Raw genomic sequence first — 12195 nt, forward strand, 5'->3', positions numbered from 1 at the left:
ATGTACTCTAGTGAATGCAAATTAATCGGGCTGTTTCAACAGCCGAAGTGGATGGAGACCTTTGCTGGGTGTGTGTTGTACAACCAGTGAGCACTTAGAGAATTCCCATTCCTCTCTAACCAAAATAGACACAGATCGGAAAGAGAGTTTAAAAGCAGTGTCACATCCTAGTGGCATTGTCAATAACTTAATTTGGGAGGAATTTTTATTTGTTTTTATTTTATTTTATGTACAACCCTATTTTGTGAGCAGCCCCATGAAGCTCGAAGTCAATAAAGTAAGAAAACTTGCATGTAGCAATGACTTGTATTTTTTAAATAATGTAAGCCATTCAGAGCAGGACAGGGACCCCACTTTTCATTTACTTATCTCAAGATAGGTTTTAATTTACTGTTGCTTGTTAAAATTAGTACTTTGTAATTTATATGCATTAATTTTAAGGTTGTTTTTGACTGCCTAAATTTGGAAGTTTTTATTTTTCAGTTGGCTATTGGTGATATTAAAGTTCAAATTATACTATACATGTATTTAATATAAAATAACACATTTAGAGAATAATTCACACCAGACTTCATTTCGCTAAAGCATAACTCATTAGAAGTCTCCTTGGGCTAAACTCTTACTCTATTTGGGTGCAAATTTTAAAGAAAATAAAAATAAATTTTATAAATATTCTATAAAAGATGTAAAATGTTTGTAGTTTTTTAAGGGGTATCAATGATTTGTACAAAACTAGGGGACAATTTTATGTTTAAGTTGTTAAATTTAAAATAGTTTCCATAGATTTAATGAGAAAATCCAAACTTCACAATCTGAAATCATCTTTTTAGGAACTTTAATTTCCTACCTTGCACTTAACAGCTAGTATTCATAATTATCATAAACAATTTAAGTTAACGTTTCAACAAATGTGTATACCCATTAGAAATCTAAATGTATTAGAACATACTGATTTCTTTACTGAATTATATTCTCTTCATTTCGTGTACATGAATAGTCTCTATAGATTTGTTAAAAACTGAATTTCTCTTCTTCATCTTCCTCCGATTTGCATGGCTGGGCTGTTTCCATTTGAAAACAAGTTCCTCCTGGCCTTGGAAGGGATTTGGTTTCCCCATACTTAGTAAGTTCAATAAATCCTAAAAAAGTCATTAGAACCCCAAGCATGATAGCCAGAGTGGGTCAAAAACCACAGAATCCACTGTTATCTGATGTTCAGATGGAAATACAAATGTCAAAAGGATGTAAATAAAAGTATAGTCAGAATCGGTGTTCACATAAAAATTCCACGGTGTCTGGAGCTCAGGGCAGTACAGTCAATAGTTATGTTGGTAATAACACCTAGTCATGCTATTGATGTATTACTAGTCCCTCCCTCACAATAATTAACTTGATACAGATTCCCAGAGAAACTTGCTCCACACTGATATTCCGTATTACAATTTCATTCTCACATTATTCAGAGAAGTATGTAGGTAGTAGGTTATATCATATTATTATTATCCTGTATTGAATGTGAGACAGGTGGGACGTGGAAAGGATGAAAATATATTATTGACATGAACAAATGTTTGGGTGAAGAGTATATTTTGTTAAATTTATCTTGGAATCTTGGGTCACAAGAATTTCACCCTCATGGTTCCTTTGCTGAGCCTGCAGAGAAGATATTTTAAACACCAGAAAGTGTTAAGGAGTTTGGGTTGTTGTAGGACTCGCTGTACCTTCAACTGTCCTTGCTTGTAGGAAAGATCAGCTCATGGTCTTCACACTGGAATGCACATTTGAGAAAATCCCAAAATGGTCACCCAATTGGCCTATGTTTTGGTATTAATGTATTTACCTGTGATCAGACACCAAGAATCCGTTCATTTAGCAAAGTGTCAAAAATCCAGTTGAGCCAAAGAGATTATGAAGCCTTGTGATGAACTGCTTTGTAGTGGTAGCAGTAGAATGCTTTATCTGGAACACCTTGCTGGTGAATGGAGCTACTTCTCCCCATGTAACAACTATTAACTTCCACATGTACATGATAGCATTCATTTGTTTATTTACTCAATTACTCCCCAAATACTTCAGTATACCTACTGTATGCTAGGTATTTTGCTAGGCTCTGGAGATTCAGAGATAGAAACAATGCCAGTCCCTGCTCTCAAGTTGCTTCCAATCCAAAGGAGGGGACAGATAAGGTATAAGGCAGTATGAATACTATAATAGCAGTCTACACAATATAACATCCAAAAAGGTTTATATAACCATATGTCCCTTTAGCCAACGTTTAATTCAATCATCATTATTGGAAAATATCAGTGTTTTATTTCTGTGCATATACAGTATAACATAGAAGAATGAAATGTCTTTTCAAACTACCTAATAAGTCAGTATGCAATTTTTGATTTTTACATGAATTTTTCACTCCCATGACAATCATAAATATAGTTTATCAGGAAATGTCTGACCTTTCTCTAAACAAGTAAAGATACAGACTTATCTTTAAATGATAGGTACTTGCTTAATTTATCCCTAATACAAATTCAGTTTAGCAACAATATTTAGTTCCAGTTCATTTTTTTAGTTCATCATTTTAATTAAGTTTGGCCTTTCTTCAACCTTTCAGCCCTATTGGTAACTGTTACTTTTCAGCGATTTCAAAAAGATTACATTTTTTAATGATTTTTTTAAAAACCTCCCTGTTAATGGTCATTAACGTTACTCATAGCAGATATTATACTTCTTTATAATTAGAGGGACCAAACCTAAAGATTCAAGCAGCCAAAATCCCCCAGAAGCCAGAACTTTTATCTGTAGGTCTCTTTAAAATAAGACCCATTGCTTTAAAGCCAAGTAATATAGATTAGGGGGATGGCAGTTTGGTCAAAATATTACCTACTCAAAAATATAAATGACAGCATTTTGCTTGCAATCCCAGAGTAAGGCTTTGCATATCCGTTTTGAATAACTTTAGTGAAGTTAAGTGATTTGAAATTGAATGCAGTGGGGTAAGCTGGTGAGACAGCTGAAAGCTATTGCAGGTCAAGGAAATCACGTAAAGTGGAGTCATCCTCAATTCCAATCCCTCTCATTGTAGAAACGCCAGAACCATTGGACTCTGAGAGTGGCTGCATCTTGTTATATGTATAGAAGTTTTAAAATCAATTTGATTTTCACTGGTATGATTCTCTAGTGTACTTAATATGCTATGGATGGATTTCTGAGAATAGTAAGAAGCAGTTACACTTCTCATGAATATATAGCAGATGAGGCGCTCTGATTTATTATTCCATTCTATTTTAGAACATGGTTATGATTTTTTTTTAAAAAAAGTAAAAGAAGAAGAAGAAAAATTCTAAAAAGCACAGACTAGTAGATCTGAGTTTTAATTCTCTCACTTACTAGATGACTTTGGGTAAGCCCTTTAAGTACTTTGGCCTCAGTTTATCCACCTCTAAATTACTACCGACATTTTTATGAACAACGAATTTTGAGGTATTTAAATATATGTATTCAAAATTAACTAATCCCCATATTTCAAATATAAATTTCTTTTTATTTATGGAAACATTTTCCTTCTTGTGGTTTTTAATAATTTATATGAAAATCAAGGAGATAGAGAAGGACAATAAAAAACTCTTCAGAAAAAAATAAAAAATAGCATTAATTGACAACACAAGTTTTAAAACTTATGAGAATTCTAAATGAACTCACAATTCACTAATCAACGAAATATGATATACTGATTCAAGAAGCAATGTGTATGCAACTCACGATAAATTCTGATCGTGAACTGTAAATTTTGTTGTAATTCTTAGTTAACTATAAACCCACAAATATTAATCTTGCTCTTGTTCCCTTTTTTGGCTAATGGAGTTAATATTTAGTTAGTTCATTTTGTAGCATACCCTCTCCAGCGATATTGATTTTCTTTTCTGTTCTATGACCTCACTACTGTGCCAGACATCACAGGGGAAGAGTTTAATGTAGAATTTAACACCAAGAAATTAACAGAAGTCCATGTCCCACTGATAGAGGAGAAAATTACTTAACTTTGCTTTCTGTGTAATTGATTTTTTAATGCCTTAATGCAAAATGTTCTTAAAAACCTCTCTAAACCATACGTTGTGCTAAATTTTGGTTCTTGTTCAATGTACTAGTTATACAAAATGTAGATTAACTTTGACCCCTTCCAAATTGTACCTCTAAGGTAGATTGTTAGGGAAAGAGACAATTAAACTTCCAGAAATTTTAAATTAAGTCAGATTATAAAACTAAGATTAATTATTAAAATTCAGTGTTTGTTTGGGAGTTAAACGTATATAAGAGGAGTCTCTCTTGATCAACAGAGGCCAGGCCTGTGCTGAGGCTGTTGGGAGGCAGAGGGCAGGCCCTCAGCCCAGCCCTGAGGGCATGACAGTGCCCTGGGAACTGCGGGCAGACACCGTTGGTAGCTTCGCACGCAGATCTTGCCTTCCCTTCCAGGGCCTGCTCCCCTGCACTAGAACACATGCGATAGCACGAGTCCCCATGAACTATGGAAACATCTGGATGTTTGACTGAAATTTTTTATTCCTCACCTAAATATTAGAATCCATGTGAATCTCATGTATAGACACAGCCCCAAACTAAAGTAGTTTCATTGACTAAATTTGCCCTTCAGTGTGCATTTTCTGAAATGCATTTTTTCCAAATGTTTTTCATCAGTTGTTGTCAACAACAATCCTGGGGGAACAGAGAGGGCCTTTCAATGACAAGCAACTTGCTAGCCCCTAGGGCTGCAGGCTGGGGTAGTGCCCCTGAGTGCTGGCTGCAGGCTCAAAGGAGACTTTAAAAGGGAGACAGCCAAGATAAGGGGTAGGAAACGGAGTGGGATTGAAAGGAGAAAGAAGGAGGATGTATTGCCATAGAAGGGATGGGTGAATGCTAAAATTTTTACTCTTCGTCCAATGTCAGGCATTTTATATTGTACCCTATATACTTTGATGCCCTATACACATACAGGGTACAATACTTAAATGATCTTATTTATTGAATTCAAGTTTAGCTTGAGAACAGTAATATCTTTTAATCAACTTCTCCTCCCATCTCATGACCACCAACAGAACAGGTCATCTGACCTACTCATTTGGCTCTTAAAATTAAGTGAGCTTTTAAAAATTGTAAGGTATTTTTGCTGCTGGAGGCCACGGCAGACACATACGTGAATTAGTATTTTCATGTCTCAGTTAACATTCAGTGCTACAGTTTTATTTGTCCCTGAAAGAAATTTTCAAAATGTCAGATAGGAACAAAAATGGAAACAATCACAAACTTCCCCAGTAAACTGAAAATATAGAGTAATTCTTAGACCATACAATGGATCAAAATGTGCTTGTTCGTTCGTAGGAATGAGTTAGTGCTTTAAAAACTTTATGACAACTGAGGATTTACAATAGCATTAGTTTGTATTTCTTTCACAAACCAAATTGGATTAAATGAAGTACAACAAGTGTGTGTGGAATACATTTGTACCCCTCCCTAAGGTAGAGGTGATGGGGGTTACCTGTAGGGCAGGATCTCTCTGCGTTCAGAAAGCAGATTTTCTAGCTGGGGAAGATCAGACTAGCATAGGTGAAGCACTAGAATATGGGGTACAAGGTGGCAGAGTAAAGATGATAAGGACTTAGAACTTCAGCCCAGGAAGGAACAGATCAGTGGCATCTGCTGAAGTTGGGAAAGGTTTTATGAAAGAGTAAATGACACTTGGGTGGCTTTCTGATTTTGGGTGGATGGGGAGAGGAGGGGGACACCTTAGGGAAGAGAAACAACATAAAGCAGAGCCAGCAGATGTGAGAAATAAAAGTCTGTCTTGGGTAAAAGGTTTGTGCTTAGTGACAGAGAAATACAGGTTGGCTGAGCTGGATGGGACAAGGTTACAGGAGAACCTGGAGTCTCCCGGGGAGGAGTTGAGTGGATTCTGCAATGTAGACCGTGGGGAAACACTGCATGTTCTCGAGCAGAGGTGTGCCATAATGTTTAAGAGAAAGTCATTACCGTTGTGCCTTGAAACGTAGTGCTGGTGAATCTATTGGCTGTTTTGGTCTTTTTTTTTTCCCCCTTTGGATACTCCAGTCTCCCCTTCATCTGCTATTTACTGCTCATGTCTGCTTTGGCATGGTGTATTCTCACATCCATCCCTCTTGTACTTCCAATTTCTGATGGCTGTGTAAGGGCAGATCCAAGGGTGGGGTGGTGCATTCCCCTGGGATGTGGGACCACCTGGTCCTAAAGGACCCTGGAGAGACCAGGGAAGCAGGGACCATGTGGCTCCAGGCTCCCTGCTGCACTCAGCAGAGGTATAGTTTCTCTGATGTGGCATCACACTGCCTCTGCCCCCCCGGGGCGAGCAGGATTCATGGGCAACGACGCAGGTCACAGTTAACTGGCCCTGCGAACACGTGCTTGTGGAGAACTGGTGTGGACTCATCCCTGAGCAGCAGGTCCTCATCACATCAGTCCACTGGATGCATTTTATGCCCTGATTATCCATCACTCTCCAACTTTAAGCCACTCAACTATTTTCTTTTACAGTTAAGATCTCTATGGCGCCCCTCCACCCTGGCCTTTTTGTCACTTTTTTTTAAAGGGGGAATATAATGGGAAGGAAAGTAAGAATTTTAGTTTGGGGATTTCTCCAAATGCATTCATTAATTTTGGAAAAGTAAAATGCATTTAACCTGATGGAATATTTATAAAAATGAAAAGCTCATTGTCAACTAAATCTCATTTATTTAATCTAGTATTAGACTGCCTTTTTTTTTTTTAAACCAGATGGAAAACATTAGCAGTAATAGTGAACAAACATATCCAGGCTCCCAGAGGTCATTTTTAACCACCATTAACAATCTGGTTTTCACAGATTAGTAATATGCAAAAGGCAACGGTCCAGTGAAAGATACACAAAGGGCAGCTGAAGCTTCTGTGCTCCTTATTTACCTAACATTGAACCACTTTTTAAAACCCTTTGCAAGTGAGAAATTTGAATCTTCTAAGCTCAAAACTGACAGATTTTTCTGAGAAGTTGCAGCAAAATACCTGTTTAAAATAGACACATGTAAAATATTAATTAATCCTTCACAAAGCGGATGAAAAACATATTATTGTCATCGGTAGATTCGCCTGTGGTTAATATAGTTTTATTTACTAGCTATTTGTTTAATGCTTCATACCAATGTAAACCTCCTAACTGTGAAGTAGAAAAGAAATGCAATTTTACATATATTATTTTAATTTTTTAAGTTAATTATCTAGTTGAAATGTAATATAAGGTAAACAGTCCACAAAATACACTAGCAGGTCAAAAAGAAGCTGGTCTATAATGTGATAAGGAAATGGCTTCTAGAGTTGCCTATTCAGAAACTATCTCATTTAAATCATGTCTTGAGGGGTTGGGAAAGTTGTAGAATGATAAAATCTCATCATGCTCTGTAGATAGATTCAGAGGTGTGTACATGCTCATTTCTTTTCTTGTTCAACCTCAATATTATATCTGGGTATGAAACATCTATGCATTTAACATCTGGTTAACTGAGACTAAAGTAAACATAGGTAAAACTGCACATAATATGCATTTATCTTCATTTAAAAATATCATTATTCTTGGTTTATACATTTACGATTTGTTATCAACCTTTGTGTTACTCTTCTTTTAGATAATAGTAGTTTATAGGAATTACGTTGAGGTCTGTATTTAAAATGCTTCACCGGTATTTCCTCATTACTTATTATATGGAGAAGAAAGCCAAGGTATTAATGTTCAAATCCTACAGAGAAAGGTCATGTCCAAGATGCAAATGAGAATAAGTTTGTGCAAATATGATCTAGATAGTACAGAAAATGGCTGCCATTAAGGAACTCAGGATGCCCTGGATATTGTTGTGCTGATGATGGGGAGCCAGAGGAAGTGCCTTGCCATAACTGTGCACATGCTTGGGAATATTTGTACATTTGTATTTTCATACACACATATGCACACATGCGTACCTGCACACACATACACCTGACAGTCATCATGTGGACTGCAGAATCGCCATTTATAATATCATGTTGAGGACTTTTCTGTCCATCCTTGATATTGTAGGCTGCCATTTTGGGAAGAAATTCTGTTTCCCTCTTTGCAGAAATTTTTCCCTTGACAATGAAATTCCCCAGTATTCCTGGAAGTGCCTGGGACCATTTCACTCCATTTCTTGCTGAGGAAGGGAAATGAAAAGATATGAGAACAGAATTGAAACGATGCATCTAACTTGTGCTATGATTTAGAATTTGCGACCTCCTAGGGTCCCTTTCAGTGACAGCTGAAGACACTTTATTGAATATGAGTATGTGTCTAGCACTGTGCAAGGCACTGGCCATGCAGAAAAGACAGAGCCCCGCCTCCAGGTAGCCTGCCTAGTAGGTGGAGAAGGCTGGAAGCAAACGGCACCAAGGACATGGAAGAGCTAACCTGGGGGGCAGGGGAGGGGGATAGAGGAAACCTTCTCAGAGCACCTTTGTCTGCACTGCCATATCTCTATAGATGAAAACAGAAAGCTTAATTAAATTATGTGGGTAATTGCAGATAACAAGTTGAAACTTTTTAAAATTCTGATAGCTGAATGATTGCATTTCTTTGCTTTATGTTTTCTGGATTATATAGACTCAATTTATGACTGTAGATATATACATTTTCTTAGCTTGTCGTCATTCTAGTTAGCACAGAAGCAAAATAGGTAAGAACAGCAATCTAACTTCTATCCGCAATACAGTTTATACTGGTTGAAGACAAGTAGTTAAGAAACTATCATCAGCAAGCATATGACTATTACAAAGTAACATAACTTATTTCACTTCTTTCTTTTAGGTTGATTTCTTTTTAAAAAACTATCAATTATTAGGAGACCACTCCAGACTCATAACTTCTCTCCCAGGGACAGCTAAAGCCTCCTCCCACTTCTTTTTCACCACCCCACATTTTGGTGGCCCAAGAAGGCTGGAGGCTTCTGCTTCCATGGTCTTGGGTGCCTTCCCAATAAAATCAGGCTTCTTCACTTCTAGAAAGAGAGGGAGTCTGATCAGATTTCTCCCAGAAATGTCAGCTGTTCAACCTCCTCTTTTGCCCTTCTAGCAGTTAGCTTGGTTGTAAAGGCTGGGCAGTGGTAGGGGCTGGGAGGGAGGCTGACATCAGGAGTCTGCTTTCATGGAGCTGTCGTCACAGTCTAGGTGGACTCCGCCCTCATTTTCTGTCACTCGCCTCCATGGTTCAGGGGAATGATACATGAGTAAATGAGGACAACATTTGGCTCTGAGGACTTCCACCTTGAAGTTATATTAAAAAAACTCTTTTGTAGATATTAATAGAAAGTGAAAATAACAACTTGCAGAAAACCTACACAAAACTAATATTTTTTTCTCCTTTTTTTTTTTAAAGGTGAACACACACAAGAGACGAATTCACCTCATTCACTCAGAAAGGATGTAGAAAATATGGGGAAAGGTAAAGAAAAGTTTTAATTCTGTAGAACTTCTCTTAGCTTTAAAAGACTGAAGAGATAATAGGAGGATATTTTTGTTCTACACTATATTTTAAGCTTGACAAGCAACATATGAATAATATATGGACCATGGGGTGGATATAATTGAGATTAATGCATACATATCAATCAATACATGACACTGTAAAATAATACTTTAAAATAATACATTACATTGATTTATATTCATGGATTTCTGCACAAAATCTATCCTATGTCTATGCGACACTTTTTAAACTGGTAAAATATTTTGTCTTATAATAATAAATTGCCATATATAACAGTTCTCTGGAGAGTTATTTGTAAAGATTAGTAAAATGACTCTTCTTTTTTTCTTTATTAGAAGAACTTCAGAAGGTTTTATTTGAACAAATAGATTTGCGGAGACGACTAGAACAAGAATTCCAGGTGTTAAAAGGAAATACATCTTTCCCAGTATTCAGTAAGAAATCACTTTTATTTCATTGCCTTATGATATTTGATGACATTTCTACTATTAGGCATAAGGATAGGCTTCTAAATATTAAGTGATTACACAAAGTACCACAAGGTCTTCCGGTGGTCTCAGAGTATTTGGAAATTTTAGCCTGTTATTTATGCTTTGAATCAGCTGACAGATAAAATTTCTTATAAGAACCTTTTGGTGTTTATTCTATTGGTATATGTGTATCTGTGCATATGTATTGTGTACATTTAAAACATGTATGTGAATATACCATTAAATATGTAGATATAGTTAAATAGTCAGAAATATTAATATTTTTAAAAACAAAAGAATTACTCAGGTATTTTTTTCTCTAAGGTAGGAAAAACAAAAGAACAATTAATTCGTATTCTCAGATAGTGCTAGAGAGCTGCCTGGTGCTTGAGATATGAAGATTTAAAATTTAACAATTCAATGTACACATATTTTATTAATTAAAATTAGTATAATTTTAGTAGTTTGGGATTCTCCATCCATATTTAGTATTAAAATTCCATTCCAAATTTGGTGGCAAGAGAAACTGTAGCATAAAAACTATTGGTTCTACTCCCAGAGTCCTGGAATTTCAGAAAGACCTATGATAGGTGTCCAGATTTCTAAAATTCACCTGTCGTGTTCTGAATCACATTTGGACAAATACATCACAGTAGTATTTTTCCAGCTTTTTGAAGTTTCATTTAGTCATATTTTAAATTATATACATTTAATATTAATTTTTTCAGGGACACTTTTTTAGAATGTCAGTGCCCTTTGTTTTTTAATCCAGGCATCACAAAACTCATGCTGGTAATTCCTGTGGTAGAGCCATAGGCAAACATCCAGAAAAAGATTTTTCAGTAATTGTGACAATTTTAATAGTATGAGCACAAAGGTCTGCACTCGCCAGAGCTTCTCAAATGTAATCGTCAGCACAAACTGAAAGACATGCCCTCTCGGGTAGCATTTTTGAATAGTACTGGGTTCCTGGTAACATGTCAAACTAAGTTCCACCAGACTGCTTAGCAGGGATAAAAATGAAGAGGACTTATGATGGAAGAGAGTTCTGGCCCCAAGGAGCGATAGGGTCGGTCAAGTTTGTGATCTGTCAGTATCCGCAAGGGAGGTTTGGAGCTCACGATGCTTCAGTATTTTGAATTTGGAGAATGCTTGCTGAGGCTTAGAGCAAGATGGAAAGGAGGAGAATGGCCAGTAGCTTTTGATAGTGTGTTGGGATCATCATGACATTTGTAGCTTCAAGAAAAAGAGAAACATGTTAAAAATATCTTTGAAACCTTGAAAAACAGGTGCTTCCAAGGGATCCAGGATTCTCTCATTTCTAAAACCACATCGTAAAAAAGACTGCACAGTTCCTTGCAGCGATGAGCAGACACTGAGTGATTTGTGTCCCTTCTAAGCTGATGTTTATCTAATTGTTGAGTTTGCAGATCCAGCAGAGTGAGTCCAAATCCCACTGAATCCCCAAAGTATCCACCTAACTCCATGTGAAACCAGTGTAGCCATACTTTATCCCATTAATAAAAGCTGATCAATCATTTTAAGGAATTAAGTAATTTATACATTTTCTTACTAATTACTCTACCATACAACGTGTACATGTTTCTGTTTCTTAAAAAGTTAGGATGTTGTAGTACAACTGTCCAGTTTCCATTCAGACCCATCACTCATCCTTTTGGTGTGAATTAAAATGAATCCTCTGTGATTGCCACGTATGTGAAACACTTCAATTAAACAACAACAGAAAAGTTTTGCCCTTTTTTATCTGCAGTGTACTCCACTGACCAAGGAAGTGGTGCCCAAGTTTGAATAATGCGTGGTTTAGACACAGCACAAAGAGGCAGTTAATTTCACACCAGTGAAAATAGCAAACGCACACTACGTGCTTGTTAACTAAATGTGAGAGGCCGTGAGGCTGGCAGACAGATTTAGATTCACTCAGATGGAAAGGGGAGGACGGAACTTTGTAAAGCCGCAGCAGAAGGAAGCAAAGAGGAATCCCAGCAAGAGCTTTTTACTAGGAGGTGGACTCACAGTCACAGCACTTCAAACCCAGCTCACTTAGAGCACTGGGGACCTAAGCTAAGCTATCACCTGTGACACTTAGGAATCCAGGCTCAAAATACCCTGAGATGCTTTGTGGCTCTGCTACCTCATGGCTGTAGGACCTTGGAA

At 36.8% G+C, this 12195-nt stretch overlaps 1 protein-coding gene across 1 annotated transcript in view; it reads left to right on the top strand.

The window, feature by feature from the left end:
• Window positions 1-12195, top strand: part of SKOR2 (SKI family transcriptional corepressor 2) — a 33098-nt gene that overhangs the window by 5836 nt on the left and 15067 nt on the right. Inside the window, exons 4-5 of the mRNA XM_061170158.1 lie at window positions 9440-9505; window positions 9886-9984. Of these exons, the coding sequence (XP_061026141.1) occupies window positions 9440-9505; window positions 9886-9984 (165 nt within the window). The remainder of the gene's footprint in view (window positions 1-9439; window positions 9506-9885; window positions 9985-12195) is intronic.

Source organism: Eubalaena glacialis, chromosome 15 (assembly GCF_028564815.1).
Source record: "Eubalaena glacialis isolate mEubGla1 chromosome 15, mEubGla1.1.hap2.+ XY, whole genome shotgun sequence".
Taxonomy (NCBI): Eukaryota; Metazoa; Chordata; class Mammalia; order Artiodactyla; family Balaenidae; genus Eubalaena; species Eubalaena glacialis.